Consider the following 21684-nt stretch of genomic DNA (forward strand, 5'->3'; position numbering starts at 1 on the left):
CATGTCCTCATTGTCATCAGGGGTCTCTGGGGGAGAGTGTGCAAGAGCGAGTCTGAGAGACTGTGGGAATGCAGATATCTGCATGCATATGTGTGTGTGAGTGCAGGAGTATGCGTGTGAGCACAGAGAAAGTGAGAGTGAAACATGATCTGTGAAAGTATACACAAGAGTACGTGTGTGTAAAAGAGTATCTAAGGTATACAAGCGTGCAGGGCCATCAGAGTGGGTGGAGGGAAAGGCAGGGTCCAAGACCACTTGCCCTAAGTGGGTATAGGAGAGAGCCCAGCTTGGGAACCCTGTGGCCATGTGAATTCTAGTTCATGAAGCTTCCTTCTGTCTCTCCCTCTCTCCCCCTCCCTCCCTCCATTAGGTGGTTACATCTCAGGCAACCTTCATCTATGTCACTGTCTCTCCTTATGCCTCTATGTGTCTCTGTTTTCTGTCTTTCTTTGTTCTAATCTCTATCCCCCACTCCCCATGCTCTGTCTCTCTCACACACCAGACCCTCAGTAAATATTTGTTCTCAGTCAACATGGGACTACACTTCTTTCCTTTATTTGTTTCTCCATCGCTGAGCCCTCCTGGTTGTCCCGTCTTAGAATTTTATAACCCTATGCTGCTTGGCCTGCCCTCCCCACCCCAGCGTGCACACACACACACACACACACCACACACACAAACACACACACACACCACACACACAAACACACACACACACCACACACACACAAACACACACACACACACACACACACACACGGGATAAGCTTCTTCTGCCTGCTTATCTCCTGCAGGAATTGGAACTGCTCAGTTTCCTCCCCCACCCCCCACCCCCACTCCCTTCTCTGGTCCTCCTCCAGCAAGAAGATGAGGCATCTGGCCCGAACCCCCCAGCTCCATCCTTGATGTTCCCTCTAGTCTCTCTTCTTCCCTCCCGTTACTGACTCTTCACCCTCCCCCACATTCCCTCTCCCAACTGCCCCCCACACGTCCTGGGGAATGGACTGGATGCAGAGCTGGCGTTTCTGTCAGTAGGGGCTCTCACCAGATGGTGTTCCTCAGGGCCGGGGTGTAGAGCTGTCAGTTGCTGGGACCTTTAATTAGCACAAACCTTCCACCATCCACCTTGGCTGTTTTCCTTCTCTGGATACTCCTGGGGCCTCCCACTCTCCATTTTTCTATGTCTGGGGCCCAAGAGAGCCAGGAAGGGGAAGCGATGTCAAGTGTCTGGAAAAACAGCCTTACTAACTGACTTCCTCCCCAAGACTCAGGAGTCCTGGCTCCAAGCTCATCCTCTGTCAAAATGCAGGGGCTGGATTCCCCAAACAGAAGCCAGCTCAGGCCCCCAGACCTAGAAGTCTGGGTCCGGAGGACCCACCCCTCTCAGACTCAGCAGTACCAAGGCTGAAGCTGCTTCTCCCCAAGGACCCAGCAGTTCAGGCCTCCAACCCTTCCCCCCACCACACACAGGGCTTAGGGCAGATGTTCACTGTCTGTGATTTTCAAATCCTCCTGGGCCTGTGTGGGGGTGGGAGAGATTGGTGGTTAATCCACGGACTCTAAGACTTAAGACCAGATTTTCTGACCCCTGTCCTCCTCTCCCAACTGCACCACACTGCAGGCAGGAGACCTAATTGAGTCCCCAACTCCCCCAGAAACTCGCAGTTCAGGCCATTAGCTTCTCAGTCAACGGAGGTCTGAATGACCTATCTTAGAATCCTGGAGTCCAAGCCCCTGCCATTTGGAGAGGCAAGAATCCGAGTTCAGGAACAACAGAGAACCTGAGTGTGCCCCCCCCCCCCCAGTCCCTGCAGGCTCAGGAATGTCAGACCTAGGGTCCCAGGCCCCCAGACCCCCCTCGGTCGGCTCGGGGTCCCGCCCACCTGCCCCGCCAGCTGCGCAGCGCACCGGCCGGCCTGCAGCGTGGGAACGCCCCAGCTGGGCGGCATGCAGCCGTCAGGACAAGCTGCGCGGTTCCCAGCCTCCCTGCCTGACCCAGCTCCGGCACCGCCGCCTCCCAGCCGTCGCCCGGCAACCACAGTCGAGTGGGATGAGGGGCTGAGCCTGGACTGCGGGGGGTCTCGGGGAAGGAAGGGCTGGGGGCCTGGATTCCTGGATCCTTGGGCATGCTATGGTTTGCAGCAGTGACAAGGCAAGGGAGGCATATTTTGAGCTGGGGTTTTGAGGCGAATAGAACTGAACCCCCTCCTCTTCTCAGGAGTCCCAGTTGCTTCCAGGCACCTCGGTGTCCTCTTCCTGACCCGCAGACCCAGGGGAACCCCGAGCCCCGCCTCCCCAAGGCGCGGAAACTAGCGAAGCCCCAGGGGCTCCCATTTATAGCTCCGTTTCCACTCGGCGCGTTCCCTCCAGGACCTAGGCTGAGCAAGTTTCTTCCATTCTCCCCCGCCATGCCCCCCACAAGCCTGGCAGGGTGCAGGTGTCCAACACAGCCAGGACGCCCTTCTTCGACCCAGGTGTTCCGGCTCCCAGACCCCAATTTGGCTGGGGCGCCCGCCCGCCGGGAGACCCTGGCCTGCGGTGCCCCCATTCATCGCGTCTCGGTCGCGGGAGTTTCTCAATGGGAAGGGGCGGATCTCCCAGGGGGCGGGGCGAGTGGGATCAGACCCTCCGCGGTTTCTCCGACACCAAGCGCGCGGAAATCGCCGGTGTTTCAGATTGTTGGAGCCTGCGGCTGAGCAGACTTGGGGAACTCCAGGCCAGAAACGGGGTGGCTCCTAACCTGGGGCGAAGAGTCGGGCGCGAAAGGAGCTCCGACCAGGGTGGTGAGAGGTGTGCGGTTGAGGAAGGAGTTTCCAAGGAAGCCAGTGCAACAGCAAGTCTACGGGATCTTGGGGGACACACATTCAGAATGTTGGTCCCCGCCCTCCTCGTCCTCCTCTTCTGCCTCGGAGGGCATGCAGGTACCTGGGGGGAGGGTGTGAATTGGGGGGAGGATTGTTTTGCCAAATGCCTCTTTACTGAGGTAGATGGAACAGGGTGGGGGGGTGTGCTCAGACTCCTAGGTCTGCAGGAGGAGAACTCTGGGAGGCTGGACTCCTGGGTCCTGAATGACGGAGCTAAGCTCATTTTTAAACTCAACCCTGGTCCCCTCCCCCGATCCTCCTAGGTCTGTCGCCCCATTTTCTGCAACAACCAGATGACTTGGTGGCACTGCTGGGGGATGAGGCCCGGCTGCCCTGTGTCCTGGGCGAATACTGGGGGCTGGTTCAGTGGACTAAGGATGGGCTGGCTCTAGGGGGTGAAAGGGACCTGCCAGGTGAGACTGTTCTCTCTGCTCAGGAGGGGTTGGCTCCAGGTGGGGGTGCTGGGCTTGGGCCTTATCTGAAGTTTCTATTTTGATGTTTTCAAATTTGGGAAATGGTTGGGCTCAGATGAACATCTGGAAGAACTGAAGTTTTAGCTTCTTCTTTGGGAGAGTAGGGGATTTTTATTTGCATTATGAAATAAATGCAGAAACACACCTAAAACATAAAGGCAAGATTTGCCAAGTAGTTCTAAAGTAGACCCTCACGTGACTACTACTCACGTTCATTGGCCGTTCCCCAGAAGGCTTCCTTTCTCCTATCATAGCCCTCTGCTCACTCCAGAGGTAGTATCTAATCTGACTTCTATGGCAGTTGCTCTTTTGCTTTTTTCTGACTTTTTCACCCACCCCCAGTTTGCTGTGACTCTGGATTGGGAGGGGGTTAGAGTCTCCCTGGCCCAGCACCCACTTTTGGGTGTCTTTCTGGTGTGGGATGTCTGGGGGTGGGGAGAGGGAGTTTCTGGGGACAGAAACTCAGAACCATGGTGTGATTGCCTCTTCCTCAACCGCAGGGTGGTCCCGGTACTGGATTTCAGGAAATGCAGCCAGTGGCCAGCACGATCTTTACATTAGGCCCGTGGAGCTAGAGGATCAAGCTTCATATGAGTGTCAGGCCACACAAGCAGGCCTCCGCTCTCGACCAGCCCAATTACATGTGCTGGGTGAGGACCCTCACTTGTCCCTGGGAAGCCAGGGGGACAGCCAGTGCTAACTGATTACCAGAGTCCAGGGAACCCAGAGGGGTGGTCAGTTAGAGCCAGGAAGATTGGGGTGTCTGGGCCCGGGATACAGCTCTGACCCCCAATCCACCCCACAGTGCCCCCAGAAGCCCCCCAGGTGCTGGGCGGCCCCTTTGTGTCTCTGGTGGCTGGAATTCCTGCGAATTTGACCTGTCGGAGCCGGGGGGAAGCCCGCCCCACCCCTGAGCTGCTGTGGTTCCGAGATGGGATCCGACTGGATGGGACCACCTTCCACCAGGTCAGGTCCAAATCTCTATGCAGCCCTTGCCCATTCAGGGAAAACAGTCTTATCCAGAGGGGAGAGGGGCATGTGAGGGAAGAGGTTCAAGTGTTGGGACTCTTGGTATGTGATTAAAGGCAAGAACTCCAGAGCCAGACAACCTAGGTTCAAATCCTGGCTCAGCCACTTGCTGGTTGATTGGTCTTGAGTTTAAGTGGCTGAATCTCTCCATCTCTCAGCTTCCTTATCTGTACAATATGGATTGTTATAGTCACTTCATGGGGTAATTGTGCAGATTAAATAAAACGCTTAGAAGTGACAGGTAGTAAATACTGCATACAGGGTAGATGAAATCATTATTATTATTCATAACCTCCAGACCCTGCTGAAGGAAGGAACCACTGGGTCAGTGGAGAGCATCTTATCCTTGACTCCTTCCAGCCATGATGATGGAGCCACCTTGGTCTGTCGGGCCAGGAGCCAGGCCCTGCCGTCGGGGAAGGATACAGCTATCACACTGAGCCTGCAGTGTGAGTGCAATCAGACCCTGGCTCTTAAAGAAAAGAGGGGCCTGAGGCTAGAGTCCGGGTTATTAGGAAGGAGGAGGTTGTGGACCTGCGGTCCTGGGGGAACTGGGAATTGGAGTCCTGGGCTCCTAGCTCAAAAGGAAGCGGAGACTGGGGACCCAGCCTGTGAGAGGCTGGCCATCGGACTCAGGTGCTCCATGGAGGTGTTCCAGGTCCTTTCTCACGGCTGACCACGACCCACCTCTACAGACCCCCCAGTGGTGACTCTGTCTGCAGAACCACAGACTGTGCTGGAGGGAGAGAAGGTCACTTTCCTGTGCCAGGCCACAGCTCAACCTCCTGTCACTGGCTATAGGTGAGGACAAAGGTCACCTCTCCTCAGCCCCGGAGCACGGGTTTGGGGAGGACTGAGATTGGGACGTAAGTGGGCGTGCCTAGGGAGCAGAGACAACACCAACAGCCCCACTCCCTCCGCAGGTGGGCAAAGGGAGGCTCCCCGGTGCTCGGGGCCCGCGGGCCAATGTTGGAGGTCGTGGCAGACGCTTCATTCCTGACTGAGCCCGTGTCCTGCGAGGTCAGCAACGCTGTGGGTAGCGCCAACCGCAGCACCGCGCTCGACGTGCAGTGTGAGCCGGGGCGGGGCCCTGGGTGGGGCCAAAGTGTGGCGGACCTTCGAGTGTCTGGGGCTTGAGTGGGGCGTGGCTGAGACGGGCAGAGGGAGGAGGTGGAGCCGGAATGGGATGTAGGCGGGGATTGGCTGTGCTGGGTCAGTGCCAAGGAGGGGGGGGCGAGGGCGGGGCCGGGGCGTGTGAGCCGGGAGCGTGAGCCGAGTGGTTATGGATCAGCCGCCTATCCTTGGGCCCTTGAGACTGTCGTTTCTGAGTGACTGATCCCGGGTCAGAAGTTGCATCCTTGCATCCCTCCCCGGCCGTGCGACGCCTCCCCTCTCTCCTCCAGTCGGGCCAATTCTGCAGGCAAGGCCAGAGCCCATGTCAGTAGACGTAGGGGAAGACGCTTCCTTCAGCTGTGCCTGGCGCGGGAACCCGCTCCCACGGGTAACTTGGACCCGCAGCGGGGACGCACAGGTGAGACCCGATCTGGGACCTGTGGCTGCGCCTGGCGGTGGACGGGGCTTCCCCTCAAGGTCCTGTCCGTGACGCCCCTACCCTATCCCAGGTGCTGGGCTCCGGGCCCACGCTGCGTCTTCCGTCAGTGGGGCCCGAAGATGCAGGCGACTACGTATGCAGGGCTGAGCCGGGGCTCTCGGGCCTGGGGGGCGGCGCTGCGGAGGCTAGGCTGACTGTAAACGGTGAGAAAGCGGCGGTTTCTAGAAGACCGGGCAGAGCCCGGGCCTGGGAGCAGAGTGGGCGAGCTCTAACCGGGAGTGGGCGTGGTCTTGAAAAGGCGAGCTTTGTAGACCTTGGGGTCTGGGGGTGGGAGCCGGACCTAACCCAGGCGAGCCTTTGAGAGGTTCAGAGTTTATTGAGGGGCGTGGCCTGCTTGATTGGCATTAGTGGAGAGAGCCAAGACCTGGCCTTGACTTATTGAGAATTGGAGTTTCCGAGGGCCCGGCCTCAATCTGACTGGTCCACAATCTCCAAACCAGCTCCCCCAATTGTGACCGCCCTGCATTCGGCGCCCGCCTTCTTGAGGGGCCCCGCCCGCCTCCAATGTCTAGTCTTCGCATCCCCAGCTCCAGATGCCGTGGTAAGGAAATGTCACCACTGTCATTACCGGCCCAATGATCCCTGACCTCCCCCAGTCGGACCTCCAAAACTGCTATGACCCATACCCTGCCCGCCTTTCCCTCCCCTTCCAATCTCCTTAATGACTTCCCTTTTTTTGTGCCCCCAGGTCTGGTCTTGGGGTGAGGGCTTTCTCGAGGCAGGGTCACGGGGTCGGTTCCTGGTGGAGACATTCCCAGTTCCAGAAGGCCGCGAGGGACAGGGCCCAGCCCTGATCTCTGTGCTACACATTTCGGGGACCCAGGAATCCGATTTTACCCGGGGTTTCAACTGCAGTGCCAGGAACCGGTTGGGTGAGGGAGGCACCCAGGTCAGCCTGGGACGTCAAGGTGAGATCCTGGGCCTGAAGACTCTAAGCCCCCAAACGCCACAATCTCTAAGCCAAGGACCTCCACATGCAGACAGCTTCAAACCTTGAGAGCCTCAAAACTATGAGTCCCTTGAATCCTGAGTCCCCCCAAAACAGTAAATTCTTTTAAATGTGGAATTCTAAGTTGAGAGACCCCTCACACTTAGTTACCCCAAAGAAGGGAAGCTCCAAATATGGGGCATTGTAAAGTTTAAAAATGCTCAAACTCTAGGACTCTCTAAAGCCAGGCAGTTTAAACTTGTGGAACCCTTAATGCCCTTAAACTGGAAGGACCCTAAGCTAGGGAGGACTACAAACTTGGGTATCCCCAAACTTGGTGACTTTTGAACCCAGAGAATCCACCCCAAGCAAGCTCTGAGCCCCTGTTCCCCGGTTCCTCCTGGGCCTCACACTTAGCCTCCTCAGAACACCCCCTGTCCTCCCCATAGACTTGCTGCCCACTGTCCGGATTGTGGCTGGAGTGGCTGCTGCAGCCATGACTCTTCTTATGGTCATCATTGGGGTGACCCTCTGCTGCTGGCGCCATGGCAAGGGTCAGTGACTGAGCCCCACCTCGGTACCTTCCCCCAAGCCCGCTCCCCCTCCACTGACTGATCTGGCCTTGACCTGCCCCCAGTCCCACCTCTATGGTCTTGGCTCACCTTCGGGCCCTGATTCCTCCCTCAAGCCCTATGCCCATTTTCTCAGGGTCCTTACCCTCCCAGGTTCTCATTGTTTCCCAGCCTCCTGACCCAACCCAGTTCTCTTTCTTCCTGCTGATTGGTCTCCACAAACTGAAACCCTGCCCCATCCCTTATCTCTGCTGTCCCACTGTCCCTGGCCTCAGCCTCTTTCTCCAAGCAAAAGAACCTGGTGCGAATCCCAGGGAGCAGCGACGGTTCCAGTTCTCGGGGCCCGGAGGAGGAGGAGACAGGCAGTGGCGAGGACCGGGTAGGATGCTAGGGTCCCCTGACACAACTTGGCCCTTGAACAATGAGAAACCCAGTCCCAACTGGGCCCCCCAACTCAAAGAGGGTCTGAGTCCCAACAAGTGACCCCAGGCTCAAATGTCCCCCAAGTCCAAATATTCCCCTGACCCAGTTATCCCCTAGACCAAATATGTCCCCAAGGCCCTTTGTCTTGAGTCCAGACCTGAGCTCTAGCTGCTCTTGGTCCCTCCTGCCTGGCCTCCACTGTCCAGCTGGGGGTTGTCAGGAGGATTCTCTGAGTACCCCCTCTCACTAAGCACCCTACCCCAGGGACCCATTGTGCACACGGACCACAGTGACCTGGTTCTGGATGAGGAGGGGGCTCTGGAGACCAAGGTGAGTGTTGGGAAGGGAAGGGTTCCCTTTACTGAGTCTCCAGCTCTCTCCCAGCTTGGTCCTCTCCTTTTTCACTCTGGGTCCAGACCTGGGCCCTAGCCCTCTTCACCCTTTCCTCCTGCCTCCTGGGCCACTTCATTCACCTCTGCAGCCTGTTGGCACACCTGCTGATTATGCCCCAAATCTGTCCAGACTTGGCCTCCCTCTTGAGCTTTCCCATCACAGTCCCACCTCAGGCCTCCTGGATGCCTCTGCTAGGCCCCTTCCACCTACCAGGTCCCACACTGGCCTCATATCTCCCCAAACCTGCCTCTCCTTTGGGGTCCCCGCTTTTGAGCTCCACTGACCTCAGCTTCTAGTCCAGAGCCCTTCTCTGTCTCCTCTGTACATAGCACAGGCCACTCTATTGGCCTGAAACACTACTTTCCTTCCCATACCTACCTAATTCTGTCCTTCATTCCTCCAGTCTCAGCTCAAACATTTCTTGTTCTAGAAAGCCCATGCTTCCCTCCTCACAGCCCTGATCATGCTGTGTTCCGCCTGTCACAACTGGGACCACTCTGTCCTGGCTTCCTGTCCCATCCCTGAAATCCTGCTTGTGCTTCCCTATTAAGACTTATCCCTCTGCCTATCCTTCCAACACCACTACCCTGACGCCTCTTGACTCTGGGGATTTGCCATTTCCTCTTTGGCCTGGGATCTCCATGAAGGCAGGGGACCCCAGTCTCTCCCCATGGTAGTCACCTCCAGCAATAGCATAAGGCATGACACAGAATCAAAGCCTTGGGGCTGGTGGGCAGATGAATGAATGTCTTGGTCTCAATCTCTCTGTTCTCCACTGCCATCTCCTTCCACACCACCAACCCTTAGCAGGCCTATAACCCCCTGTTGCTGCCTTTCTCTGCCCATTTCCTTCTGTCTTTTTGTCTCTTGTCACTGTTTTTCTGTCCCATTTTATCTTCCTATCGGTCTATATGTCTGTCTCGGTCTCTAGGTCTCAGCTTGCTCCTATTTCTAAGTCTTTTTCTCTCTCTCAGTGTCATGCTTTAAGTGTGTCTCTCATTAGGGACTCTAACCTCTCCCCACCATATCCTCATATAACTCATATAATCCCATTTGTCCCCTCAGGATCCAACCAATGGTTATTACAAAGTCCGAGGAGTCAGTGTGAGCCTAAGCCTTGGTGAAGGCCCTGGAGGGGGCCTCTTCCTGCCGCCCCCCTCCCCTCTTGGACATCCAGGGACCCCTACCTTCTATGACTTCAACCCACACCTAGGCATGGTCCCCCCCTGCAGACTTTATAGAGCTCGGGCAGGTTATCTCACCACACCCCACCCTCGAGCTTTTACCAGCTACAGCAAACCCACATCCATTGGACCCCCAGATCTGGCCCCCAGGACTCCACCCTTCCCATATGCTGCTTTCCCCATACCCAGCCACCCTCGTCTCCAGACTCATGTATGACACCTCTCCAAATGAAGAGTCCTGGAATCCTCAACTTGCCATAATGGATTGTCCTGATTTCTGAGGAACCAGAACAAGTTGGTGACCTTCCTCCTCCAAAACTGAACATTGATGGGAGAGAAAGATCATACAATTGTCTGACTTACTGGTGTATAGTCAGGTCAGCCAAAGGGGCTTCCCCAAAAGGAGCAAGATGGCCACTTGACCAACTATTCCCCCTGTGTAAAAGGAATTCAAGATGGCGGATGGGCTCTTTGTAGAGGGATGGGGACGGGGGTGATAGGAGTTAGAGGCATGGATGGAAATTATTTCCAGACATTGAAAGAAGAGATTTCAAAATGACCACCTGTACTGAGAAGACAGGCAACAGAAGAAGATCTAGATAGAAGCCAGACCAGGCCCTGTCCTGGTTCTCCCTGAGGGGCATTTTGCTTGGCCAATGGAAGTGCAGCCAAAATGGCTGTTCACTCTCTGGGAACCCAAGATGCCCACTATCTTGATTCCTTCCAAATTCCTTCAAGAATTGAATCCAAGGAGTGAGGATAGGGTGAGAACTGTCATGAGGAGAGGGAACTGGGTTGGGTTGTGTCGGGGTGGAATCTGGGGATGGGAATATTTATGTTTAATAAAAAAAAAAGTTGAGAAGTGAATGTGTCTTGGGGATCCTCCTAGCATTATCACCCACCACAAGGAAGGGTTCCATTAAATCTGCCCCTAAGAATGGATAAAGAAGATGTGATATATATATATATATATATATATATATACACACACATACATACACACAATGGAATACTATGCAGCCATCAAAAGAAATGAAATCTTGCCATTTGCTACAACATGGATGGAACTAGAGGGTATTATGCTTAGCTATCATATGATCTCCCTGATATGAGGAAGTGGAGATGCAACGTGGGGGGGTTGGGGGGTAGGAAAAGAATAAATGCAACAAGATGGGATCAGGAGGGAGACAAACCATAAGAGACTCTTACTGTCACAAAACAAACTGAGGGTAACGGGGGGAGGGGGGAGGGAGAGAGTGGTGGGGCTATGAACATTGGGCAGGATATGTGATATGGTGAGTGCTGTGAAATGTGTAAATCTGGCGATTCACAGACATGTAACCCTGGGGCGAATAATACATTATATGTTTATAAAAAAATTTAAAAAATTAATTTTAAAAATCTGCCCTTAGGCCCTTCCTCTACCCTAGGCAACGAAGTGGGAATAGGAACAAAACCATGAGCCACCCATTTAGCACTCCAGGTTCTTTTGACATACATCTACACAAACATACATGCACAGACGCACATATATGACAGGGCTGCTCCAGTGGGCTTGGGGTAGACAGAATTCTAGTTTTTTGAGGAGACAAAGCAGTGAGCCCTGAAGAGGAGGAGGGGAGGAAGAAGCTAGAGAGAATAGAGATGCCATTGTCCTTAAAGCAAGGATGGGTTGAGTCCTGTGGTGCTGGGCACCTGACTCGGGTCATCCTTAAAGAAAGGGCTTTGATTTATGAATCCTTGAGCTAGGAATTAAAGGTCCAAACAACTGGGATCCTTGGAAAGCAGAGCAAAAGGCCAAGACTCCTGAGTCTTAGGAAGAAAGGGGTGCGGGGGAGAGGCGAGGGTGCTTGGTCTCTGGTCCTGAAAATGAAGACTCCTGCAGCCCAGATTCCTGGATCTGAGGGAGAAGGGGACTGGGTCTCAGCTGCTGTGTTTGATTAGGGAAGTTTCCCAGGCCTGTATTCCTGGGACCTCAAGGGAGGAATTTGCTGGGGGGAGAGAGATCTCCAATGTTGTCATGCCTGTTAGAGAAGGCTGATTTGTGAGTGGGTGTGAGGGAAGAGAAAGCTGGGCGTGTGGGTCCTGAGGAAGGGCTCAAAACGGCGGAACCTATGACCCAGACTCCTGGCTAGGCCCTTGCAGGGGGTGGGACTCCCGGAATCTCTAGGAGGCGGGGGCTTGGCGCTGGCTCCCACCCGGGGTTCCCGAGCTGCTCCACTCTGCGCAGAGCTGCCACGCTATTGTCCTGGCTAGGAAGGCGGGGCCGGCGTGGGGCGGGGCTGGCGGCGCCGGCGCAGCCCGGGGGCGGCGGGAGGAGGCGGCGGCGGCGGCGGTGGCGCTGGGAGCTCCTGTCACCGCTGGGGCCGGGCCGGGCCGGGCGGGAGTGCAGGGGACGTGAGGGCGCGAGGGCCGGGACATGGGGCCCACCAGCCCCGCCGCTCGCGGTCTGGGCCGCCGCCGGGGCCCGCCGCCGCTGCCGCTGTTGCTACCGCTATTGCTGCTCCTTCTGCGCGCGCAGCTCGCCGTCGGGAGCCTGGCCGGTGGGAACCCCGGCGCGGCCGAGGTGAGGCCCGGCCGGGTCCTGGGGGATGGGGGAAGGGGCGGGACCGGGCCTTGGACCCGGACGCAGACACGTCCAGGGCAGAAAGCGCAGTCTTTCCAGCCAAGGGGCCGGCCCCTATACGCCCCTAACGGCACTAGGCATTCTTGAGCCCAGGAGTTCTGGCCCCAGCTCCCCCATCATCTGTCCTCCCAGCTGCCTCCCGCCCCTAGCTTAGGAACTGGCTGTTACAGAGCCGCTGGTCCCGAAAGTCTAGCCCCCTCAGACCCTCCTGACCTAGGTGACTCAGCCCCTACCCCTTCCCACCTGAACACGGGACCCACCAGACAGTAAGACAGCTGGATCCAAGAATGTTTGCCCCTTGCATCCTCTGGACCCATTTGAGGGCCCCCGCAGCCTCCCAGAACCCAGGAGTCTAGGTCTTCAGCCTCCGACCCCCGACCCAGGATGTAGCTCTCCAGCCCTCGAAGGACTGGTGTCCAGGCCTGCAGGGCCCTGAAGCCAGGCCTTGTCGTCTTTGCACTGGAGAATGGGACCCTGAGCTAGGGATGGAGGGAGGAGGGGCCAGAACGCCTGGGTTCTGGCCTCCTCCCCCGCGATTCAGTTTTAACCCCTTCGGGCTCCAGTGCGGCTGCGCCCGGGTGGGGGCGGAGCCTGTCTCCGCGGCAACAAGGCCGCGAGACTCCCGGGGGACCCGGGTCGCCATAGCAACAGGAGAGCTGGGGCGCCCCCGCCCTGTGGGAGCTGTTTCCCGGGGAACAGTACCTCTTAGGAGGCGGGTGCGCGATGCTTTGTGAAGGGGGCTGGTGTTGGGGGTCTGAACCTCTGGGTCCTAAGGAGCAAAGGTCCGGGGGACCCACGTGCCAGCGTCCCGGGGCCCTCGCTGACCCCTCCGACCCGACCCTCAGGCCCCGGGGTCGGCCCAGGTTGCCGGACTATGCGGGCACCTAACCCTTCACCGAGACCTGCGCACCGGCCGCTGGGAGCCAGACCCACAACGCTCTCGACGCTGTCTCCGGGACCCGCAACGCGTGCTGGAATACTGCAGACAGGTGGGCGGGACCTACTGAGAGGGGCGTGGTCAGCGGGAAAGTGGTTCCGAGACTGGGCCGCGTCGCCCAAAAGGAGCTAGTGGTACAAAAGGCAGAGTCCAGGGAGAATGAGGGATCTAAGTAGACAGCAGGAGCTAGGGGCGAGGCCAAGAAAGAGGCACATTTAGGATAGGGCAGGACCTGTTTTTGAGAAAGTAGGTCAGGAAAGGAGAACTGGGCAAAGAGGGCCCAGCTAAGGGCAGTATCTAGTGAAGAGACGGAGTTTAGAAATCTGTGGTGGGCTCCTCAAAAAGTAGGGGCAAAGGTGGGCGTGGCCAAAGGAGAGGCGGGGCTAAGAAAAAGATCTTGTGGACGCAAGATAGGAAAAGGGGTGGGGCCCAATGAGAGTAGGAAAGCTAGGAGGCGTGGCTACAAAAAGGCAGTTCTAATACAAAAAGAAGGGATGCTTCCTGAGAAGCCAAACCGAGGAAGAGGTGAGGCTTAAAGGTGGGCCAAACCTATTGGGGGGAGAGGACAGAGGTGACACGAAGAGAGGTGGGTATTAAATTTCTGGGTGGTTGGCGGGGCTTCTGAGGGAAAGCGACTGGGGGCGTGGCCAGGGGGCCTGGCGGGCTTAGATATCTAAAACCGGTTCTACGGAGAAGCAGAGCCTAGGGAGATTACTAGACCCTTGAAAAGGGACATGGCCAGTGGAGAAACACGGCTGGCAGGGGCGAGGCTGCGAGCTGATCACCCCTACCCGGTGCCCCCAGATGTACCCGGAGCTGCAGATTGCACGTGTGGAACAGGCGACACAGGCCATCCCCATGGAGCGCTGGTGCGGGGGTGCCCGGGGTGGCCGCTGTGCCCACCCCCACCACCAGGTTGTGCCTTTCCGATGCCTGCGTAAGTCACAGGCTGGGGGAGGGGATTAGAAGTGTGTGGGGGGGAGGTGTCTCCCAGGGGTGAGATTCTGGGCCCTGGACTCAGGTTCACATTAGGTATCTGGATGTCTGGTGCCAGAGTGGGGCAGAGAAACCTCTGGGGATAAAATGCCTGGATTCTGCGGAGGTTGGAGCTAGTGTCTGTGGGAAGGTCTCACTGTGGTGCCCCCATATCCAGCAGGTGAATTCGTTAGCGAGGCCCTGCTGGTGCCTGAAGGCTGCCGATTCTTGCATCAGGAGCGCATGGACCAGTGCGAGAGTTCAACCCGGAGGCATCAGGAGGCACAGGAGGTTAGGACCCTGGCCCATCCCATCCTCACCCCCCAGAACCCAGGAGTTCAGTCCCCTAAGGCCCCATCCCCTCCAGAACCTGAGTCTGGACCTCAGCCCCCTCTTCCCAGTGGAACAGAATCCGGAATCCAGGCTCCAGCCTGTCAGTCCCCAAGACCTAGGCATCCAGGCTCCCCTCTATCCTCTCCTAACCCACAATCCTGGCATCTGGGCCTACTCTTCCCACAGGCCTGCAGTTCCCAGGGCCTCATCTTGCATGGCTCCGGCATGCTTTTGCCCTGTGGCACAGATCGGTTCCGAGGTGTGGAGTATGTGTGCTGCCCCCCTCCGGTGACCCCCGATCCGTCTGGGACAGCAGTTGGGTGAGTGGGAGGGAATCCTCCATGCCCATCCCAAGGCTCCTGAGGCAGGAAACAAAAGTCTGGGGGCGCAGGTCAGATTCTCATTGCCCTGAGTGTTCTGTTCCCTCAGTGACCCCTCCACCCGGTCCTGGCCCCTAGGGGGCAGAGTAGAGGGGGGTGAGGAGGAGGAAGAAGAGGACTCCTTCCTACAGCCAGTGGATGATTACTTCGTGGAGCCCCCACGGGCTGAAGAGGAAGAAGAGGAGGAAAGAATTCTACCCTCAAGCTCCCACAGCCCTGCAGGGGTCAGCAAAGGTGAGATAGTCTCTGGACCCCTAGTTCCCTCTACCCTGGACAGAGGATGATTTGAGAGAGCCTTGGTGGAGGGGTATCTTTAGGAGGGAGCTGTTGGGGAGAGACCCAACTAAGGGGAATGGAAGGGATGGGAGCAACTCTGGATAAAGAAAACGTGGAAGGGCTGTCCTGTGAAGGATACAAAGGGTTGAAGATGGTTTGGGGGTACCTGGAGGTGGAGGAGCCATCTGGCTGTTCCTCAGGGTTCTTTTGGGGAAGGCTGAAGGATGGTGTAATGGATTCCTAAGCTTTGCAAGAACAAGCCCAGTTCAGAACTAGATCTCTCATGATGCCTCACAGCAGCTATGGTTATGTGGACACGCGGTGGCCTCCAGTGTGCTCTAGGAAATGCAGTTCTCTGGGAAGGGAAGGTGACCTGGCGATGGCCTTCGGGCTGACTCCCTGATTCCTGGCCTTGCAGCGACCACCACCGCAAGGCCCACAGATGGTGTGGATGTGTACTTCGGCATGCCTGGAGAAATCAGCGAGCACGAGGGGTTCCTGCGGGCCAAGATGGACCTGGAGGAACGTAGGATGCGCCAGATTAATGAGGTAATGATTCTGGGAGCCCAGGATTTCCCACAACACAGAACTCCCTAAATAAACACAGAATTCCTCAGGCGCACATTGAAGCTGTCTCCAAAGACTCCTCAAGCTCCCATCAACCCCTAGCCCTCAACACCACCTCCAAGATGATCAGGGATCCGTGACCCACTTAAAATCCCACTAAGATGCCACCAAGATTCTATGAAAACTCTGGTACACTGTATTCCTCTACTTTAAATTCCTTCTGAGCCCTAACCTCTGGTGAACCCAAGAGCCAGTGGAACCTAAGGGATCTGGAGCCTCCAGAGTCTTGAAGAGGGTTTGGGGGGACTCATTGGGTAGAGCAGGGAAGATTCCAGGATCCTGAAGCTCCCCTTGACCCCAGGTGATGCGTGAATGGGCTATGGCAGACAACCAGTCCAAGAACCTGCCGAAGGCTGACAGACAGGCCCTGAACGAGGTAGGACACCCTCCAGTGGGTCTTACTCACCCTCCACCACTACCTGGGACACACCTGGTCTCAGCCTGGTTCTGGCCTGGTCTGGCCTCCCTCAGTTCTGCCGCTACCATATTGGTCTCTCCTGGCCCCACCCTGCCATCTGGCCCCACCTCTCTGGGCCTATGGCTGACCAGACCTTTCTCTTCTCCTCAGGCTGGCCATGTTTAGCTTCCTCTTAACCTGATGCTTACCTCTGAGAGCCGGCTCTGTGCTCCTCTCCCCTGCTGACAGGGCCTTCTCAGGCCCTGCCCCCGACTCTGGTCCCACCCCTCTAATCTCACTTTTTCTCAATCCCGGCTCAGTAGGCCCGGCCTCGGCCTCATGACCCACACCCTGACTCTTGATCCACTCCTCTCTGTCCTATTCAGGCACAGACCATCTCCAGTCGGTCCTGCCCAGGCCTAAAGCATTCCCTATCCTGTAATACTTGGAAAGTATTTCCCTTGAATGTGAGCCAGCTCAGTTCCTAGATTGTTCCCACCAACGCCGTTTCCCTCCCCAGATCAGCTGCCATTTGGCCTGGTCCTGCCTGGCTCTGCCTGGCCCAGTATCCGCACCCCTTCCAGTCAGTGTCCCAGGACCTAGTCCTACCCTAGGGTGGATTCTACTCATGCCTACACCCACGGCACCCTCCTCCACTACCCTGTGGCCCTAGAGCCCTGCCTTTCCAGACTGCCTTTGCCCCAGACTTTCACCCGTCTTCACCTTTCCTGACCCTGTGCTCACGCCCCTCACCAGCACTTCCAGTCCATCCTGCAGACCCTGGAGGAGCAGGTGTCTGGGGAGCGACAGCGCCTGGTGGAGACCCACGCCACCCGAGTCATCGCCCTTATCAACGACCAGCGCCGGGCTGCCCTGGAAGGTTTCCTGGCGGCGCTGCAGGGGGATCCGCCTCAGGTGTGGGAGCCGAGAGGGCGGAGGGCAGAGGGTGGAAAGGTCTTGGGCAGGCCCCGGCAGGCAGCCTTTCTCCCTTCGGCAGGCGGAGCGCGTGCTGCTGGCCCTGCGGCGCTACCTGCGGGCCGAGCAGAAGGAGCAGCGGCACACGCTGAGGCACTACCAGCACGTGGCAGCTGTGGACCCTGAGAAGGCCCAGCAGATGCGCTTCCAGGTGCTCAGATCCTTCCAGCTCCCAAACACCCCGTTCGCCCTCCGACCCCAGTGTCTAGGACCCTATCCCTCAAGACACCCTCTCTGTCCCTCGGACCCCCTTCCTATCCCTGGCAACCCCCCACCCCCGTGCCTTGGGACCCTTTCCAGCCCCTTGGATCCCTACTCCTTGGACCCTGGAACGCTGCCCTCACCCCCACCCCCCCACACACCACCCCTGTGCCTCTGACCCCCTTCTTGTCCCTTGGATTCCTACTTCTTTTCCCAGAGTCCCCCTCCTGGGCCTTGCACCCTGTTCCTGCCCATCCACTCTCCTTTCTCCCTCACCCCACTTGTGTCCCCTGCAGCCCTTGTTCTGTGTCCTCAGATCCCAATTCCTATCTCTTGGATGTTCTCTTGGTGTCCCTGACTGCTCCATACCTGACACACTTTTGAACTCCAAGTCTTGCCCTTGAGCCACATCATTTCCATAGGACCCCCTAATCCCACTTCCTTCTCTGCAACCCCTGAAACCTCACTTTCTATCCCACAGACCCTACTTTCTGCTCCTCCTGCTCACTCGCATTGACTTCCTGTCTTCTCTGCCGTATTCCTTGTATCCTGGACTTACATTGTCTCTCCTGCGCTTTTCCCGGTGACTACTCCTTTCCCTTCTGCCTTACTTCCTTTTCCAGGCCCCTCACTTCCTGTCTGCTGTACATCTTTTCCTTTTCTTTTTATTCTGCTTCTCCTCCTCCAGTTTTTTTCCTCCTGTGGCCCAATCCCTGGCCTTTGGACCCGACTTCCTGTCCGTCGTATATGCTACTTTTCCTTGGACCCTGTTGACCTTCCTGCTTCACCCTGCCTCAGTTTCCCTATCTCTCCCCACTGCTTCCTCCCCCACAGGTGCAGACCCACCTTCAAGTCATTGAAGAAAGGATGAATCAGAGCCTGGGGCTCCTTGACCAGAATCCCCACCTGGCTCAGGAGCTGCGGCCCCAGATCCGTGAGTGCCTGTGACCCCCAGTTTCCATTCCAGGGCTTCTTAAGGCAGCGGCCCACCTTCTATTGGTTAAAGCAAGTGGCAAACCCAATCCAGATTTGAAGGCAAGGCCCCCCCATGAGAGAACAAACACCAGAAAGTGTGACCTACCGCAGCCCCAGATCTATTGTGACTTCCTACTGGATATCCCACACCTAACCCTGTTCTTTAAAGAAGCCATTCTCTTGGGGTGCCTGGGTGGCTCAGTTGTTAAGCATCTGCCTTTGGCTTAGGTCATGATCTCTGGGTCCTGGGATTGAGGCTCGCTTCAGGCTCTCTGCTTCTTGGGAAGCCTGCTTCGCCCTCTCCCACTTCCCTTGCTTGTGTTCCCTCTCTCGCTGTGTCTGTCTCTGTCAAATGAGTAAATAAAATCTTTTTCTTAAAAGATTTTATTTATTTACTTGACAGACAGAGCTCACAAGTAGGCAGAGAGGCAGGCAGAGAGAGAGGGGGAAGCAGGCTCCCCGCTGAGCAGAGAGCCCGATGCGGGGCTCGATCCCAGGACCCTGAGATCATGACCCGAGCCAAAGGCAGAGGCTCAACCCACTGAGCCACCCAGGCACCCCTGAATAAATAAAATCTGAAAGAAAGAAAGAAAAAGAGAGAAAGAAAGAAAGAAGATAAGAAAGGAAGGAAGGAGCCATTCTCTTGAAACTTCAACCTCAATCCTCCCTGCCAGGGGTGTCTCCATCTAGCTCCCCACTTTCCCAGATCATACTTGTGGCTATACCCAATCACTCTACTATTAGGGTGCCGTTTGTTCCCCCAGCTTTGTTTTGAGTCATCCCTAGGCTTATGATCTCAACCCCCTTTCCTCATGTTCCCCTCAGAGGAGCTCCTCCACTCTGAGCACCTGGATCCCAATGAATTAGAAGCCCCTGCCCCAGCGGGCAGCAGTGAGGACAAGGGTGGGCTTCAGCCTCTGGATTCCAAGGATGGTGAGTTAACCCAAATATGGTAGCCCCAGACTTTGGGGGACAGGCACCCAACCTCCATGCTAATCCCCTAAAGTCTGGGGGTGTCTTACCAACACAGTGAGTGGGAGAGGATAGGAACAGATGTCTAAGGTTGTGCAGACGTCTGTAGGATCCTTGATCCTCCTGCCTTGGCCCCTGGGAGGGTGTGTCTCCACCCTTTCCTCGATGATGCCTCCTTTCTTCACTGTTCTGCCTGTCTTGCCTCCTCTGGCTGCCAGCAGACACCCCCGTGGCCCTTCCGAAAGGTGAGTATCTCCCAGAATAGACCCCAGCCACCAAATCCCGCTAGTCCCTGAGCCCAGAATGGGAAAGGGTCCATCCTTTGGGAACTCCAGACATGCTGGGTAGAGTCCGGAGCCCCTTCTGACCGCCTCCTCAGGCAGGCGTAGCACCATTCTCGACCCTCAGGAATAAGATAGGACTTGGGGGTTAGGGTCCACAGAACAAGATGCTGCATCCTCTGGGAAAGAGAAGATGTCCCCCCTGGAGCAGTATGAGCGAAAGGTAAGTCAGACCTGTGGGAGCCTGAGGGTCGATGGGAGAGGGGTCCTGGACTCCAGCATCTGAAGGAGGAGGGTGTTAGGGGTTTGGATTCCTTGGCCTGAGGGAAGAAGGGATTGAGAACATGGATTTTGGGGTCCTAGGGAAGAAGAAGGCTGGGGGATGCCCTACTGGGGCCCAGGGGCGGAGGATGCCGGGGCCCAGACTCCTGAGTCGCTGACACCTCCTGCTTCCCCAGGTGAATGTGTCTGTTCCAAGGGGGTTTCCTTTCCACTCATCGGAGATTCAGAGAGATGAGCTGGTAAGAGGAGGACTATTCTGGGGACTTAGGGGGAGAGGTCAGAAGTCAGTGGCTAGGCTGTGACTCTCAAAGCCACACAGGGCCTTGGTGAGCCTCAGAGATGGCCTCTGCCCCATGTCCTCTCCACGCAGGCACCAGCAGGGACGGGAGTGTCCCGAGAGGCCGTGTCTGGTCTGCTGATCATGGGAGCAGGTGGGGGCTCCCTGATCGTCCTCTCCCTGCTGCTCTTGCGCAGGAAGAAGCCCTATGGGGCTATCAGCCATGGAGTGGTGGAGGTGAGAGACACAAAGACAAGGGACGGGGGAGGAATTCCAGACCCTGGACGCGAAGGAACTGTGAGATCTGTGGTCAGGTCCCTATGCCCCTCTGTTCCTCCCGGCCCCTACTGCAGGTGGACCCAATGCTGACCCTGGAGGAGCAGCAGCTGCGGGAACTGCAGCGTCATGGCTACGAGAACCCCACCTACCGCTTCCTGGAGGAACGGCCCTGAACCAGCCCCCTTTACCCTCTTTGGCTGAGCCCAGACCTTCCCTCTTTCTGGAGCCCCAGAACCCCAACTCCCAGCCTTGGGGGGGTCTCAAAAATGTTCATTTCACACCCTTTGTGAGGGGGCTGGAAATTCATATTTCCCCTTTCCAATTACAAATTCCATCCCCAAGAAATCCCCAGATATTCCCAGCTGCCTCCCTGCTTGGGATTCCTTCACCCTTAATTTATTTTGTAAGTTAATTTATTGTTCCTTAAGGTGACCACCAGCCTGGTCCCAGTGTCTGTTGTTCCCTAGAATTCACCCTCCCACGTGCTCCCCACTAACAAGCCAATAAAATCCTTCCCCCACCATGCCATCCTGCGTCTCTGTGGGGGAATCAGTGTGTAATCATAGCTCTGGACGCTGCTGTGGATCCCTGCCCAGGCCTCCTTCACCTCCTCAAGCAATGGGAAGGAGCTTGAAGATCTGGGATCTAAAAGTCTGGGTGGAGCCTGTGGGAGGGCCGGGCTTGGCGCGCAGGGGGCGGGGCCCAGACTGGACAGGCTCCCCCTGCCCACTCAGGAGCTTTCCGTGGTGCTGAACGGTTTGTTACTTCGGGACCTCTATGTGCTAAATCCCAAGATAGACTCCGAGGAAGGTGTGTTCTGGCAGTTTCTCCTGCCTTCTATTCACCCTCACACTCATTCACACATAGCATCCACCCCCAACCTGCGATTCCAAGAAGGGAGTGAGAATCTTGAACCCCTCTTCCTATTCACGAGTTTTCATCCCTTCTTTGGGAGGCAATAGGAATCCCCCTGAAGTGTGTAAATTCCAGTTATGTGTCCCAGAGAGGGGAATGTGATGTCTGCAAATGCCTATTGGAATTCAATTGGAATTGGAATTCAAACCCTCATGCACCCCGTCTTATGGCGTTGGGGTTAACCATCTGCATATGCTTTTCCCTGCCCCAAGAGGGTTGTTACGGAAATTAAAAGGGTTAATATTTGTGGAGATGTTAGAACTGTGCCTGCTATTTCATAAGCATTTGTTAAATAAATTTTTTTAAAGATTTTATTTATCAGATAGAGATCACAAGTAGGCAGAGAGGCAGGCAGAGAGAGAGGAAGGGAAGCAGGCTCCCTGCTGAGAAGAGAGCCCGATGCGGGGCTCGATCCCAGGACCCTGAGATCATGACCTGAGCCGAAGGCAGAGGCTTTAACCCACTGAGCCACCCAGGTGCCCCTAAATAAATATTAAA

At 56.4% G+C, this 21684-nt stretch overlaps 2 protein-coding genes across 8 annotated transcripts; both read left to right on the top strand.

The window, feature by feature from the left end:
• Positions 1 to 2869: 2869 nt before the first annotated feature.
• On the top strand, positions 2870 to 9739 carry KIRREL2 (kirre like nephrin family adhesion molecule 2; the record flags this gene model as incomplete). 5 transcript variants are annotated; one of them, XM_080828762.1, is made up of 16 exons in its annotated part: positions 2870 to 2921; positions 3128 to 3277; positions 3838 to 3987; positions 4143 to 4303; positions 4665 to 4815; positions 5062 to 5167; positions 5290 to 5438; positions 5770 to 5897; positions 5989 to 6121; positions 6419 to 6519; positions 6667 to 6886; positions 7356 to 7460; positions 7754 to 7857; positions 8166 to 8231; positions 9360 to 9398; positions 9668 to 9739. In XM_080828762.1, 16 exons carry the CDS (start codon positions 2870 to 2872, stop codon positions 9737 to 9739), a joined length of 1887 nt encoding a protein of 628 aa, XP_080684888.1. The 5 variants fall into 5 exon arrangements, with proteins under 5 accessions (XP_080684888.1, XP_080684889.1, XP_080684885.1 ...); XM_080828763.1 differs by lacking the exon at positions 3128 to 3277; XM_080828759.1 differs by having other exon boundaries at positions 9360 to 9695.
• A 2043-nt stretch (positions 9740 to 11782) lies between these two features.
• Positions 11783 to 20798, top strand: APLP1 (amyloid beta precursor like protein 1; the record flags this gene model as incomplete). 3 transcript variants are annotated; one of them, XM_080828829.1, is made up of 17 exons in its annotated part: positions 11783 to 12044; positions 12950 to 13093; positions 13846 to 13978; positions 14195 to 14307; positions 14536 to 14669; positions 14779 to 14963; positions 15424 to 15554; positions 15934 to 16008; positions 16786 to 16944; positions 17027 to 17155; positions 18040 to 18139; positions 19006 to 19113; positions 19374 to 19397; positions 19586 to 19656; positions 19892 to 19954; positions 20086 to 20229; positions 20346 to 20798. In XM_080828829.1, the coding sequence occupies 17 exons, from the start codon at positions 11898 to 11900 to the stop codon at positions 20442 to 20444; spliced, it is 1959 nt and encodes a 652-aa protein (XP_080684955.1). In that variant the 3' UTR covers positions 20445 to 20798. The 3 variants fall into 3 exon arrangements, with proteins under 3 accessions (XP_080684955.1, XP_080684954.1, XP_080684956.1); XM_080828828.1 differs by having other exon boundaries at positions 11898 to 12044; positions 19371 to 19397; XM_080828830.1 differs by lacking the exon at positions 19374 to 19397 and having other exon boundaries at positions 11898 to 12044.
• Between the last annotated feature and the right edge of the window lie 886 nt (positions 20799 to 21684).

This window comes from Martes martes, assembly GCF_963455335.1.
Source record: "Martes martes genome assembly, chromosome: 17".
Classification (NCBI taxonomy): Eukaryota; Metazoa; Chordata; class Mammalia; order Carnivora; family Mustelidae; genus Martes; species Martes martes.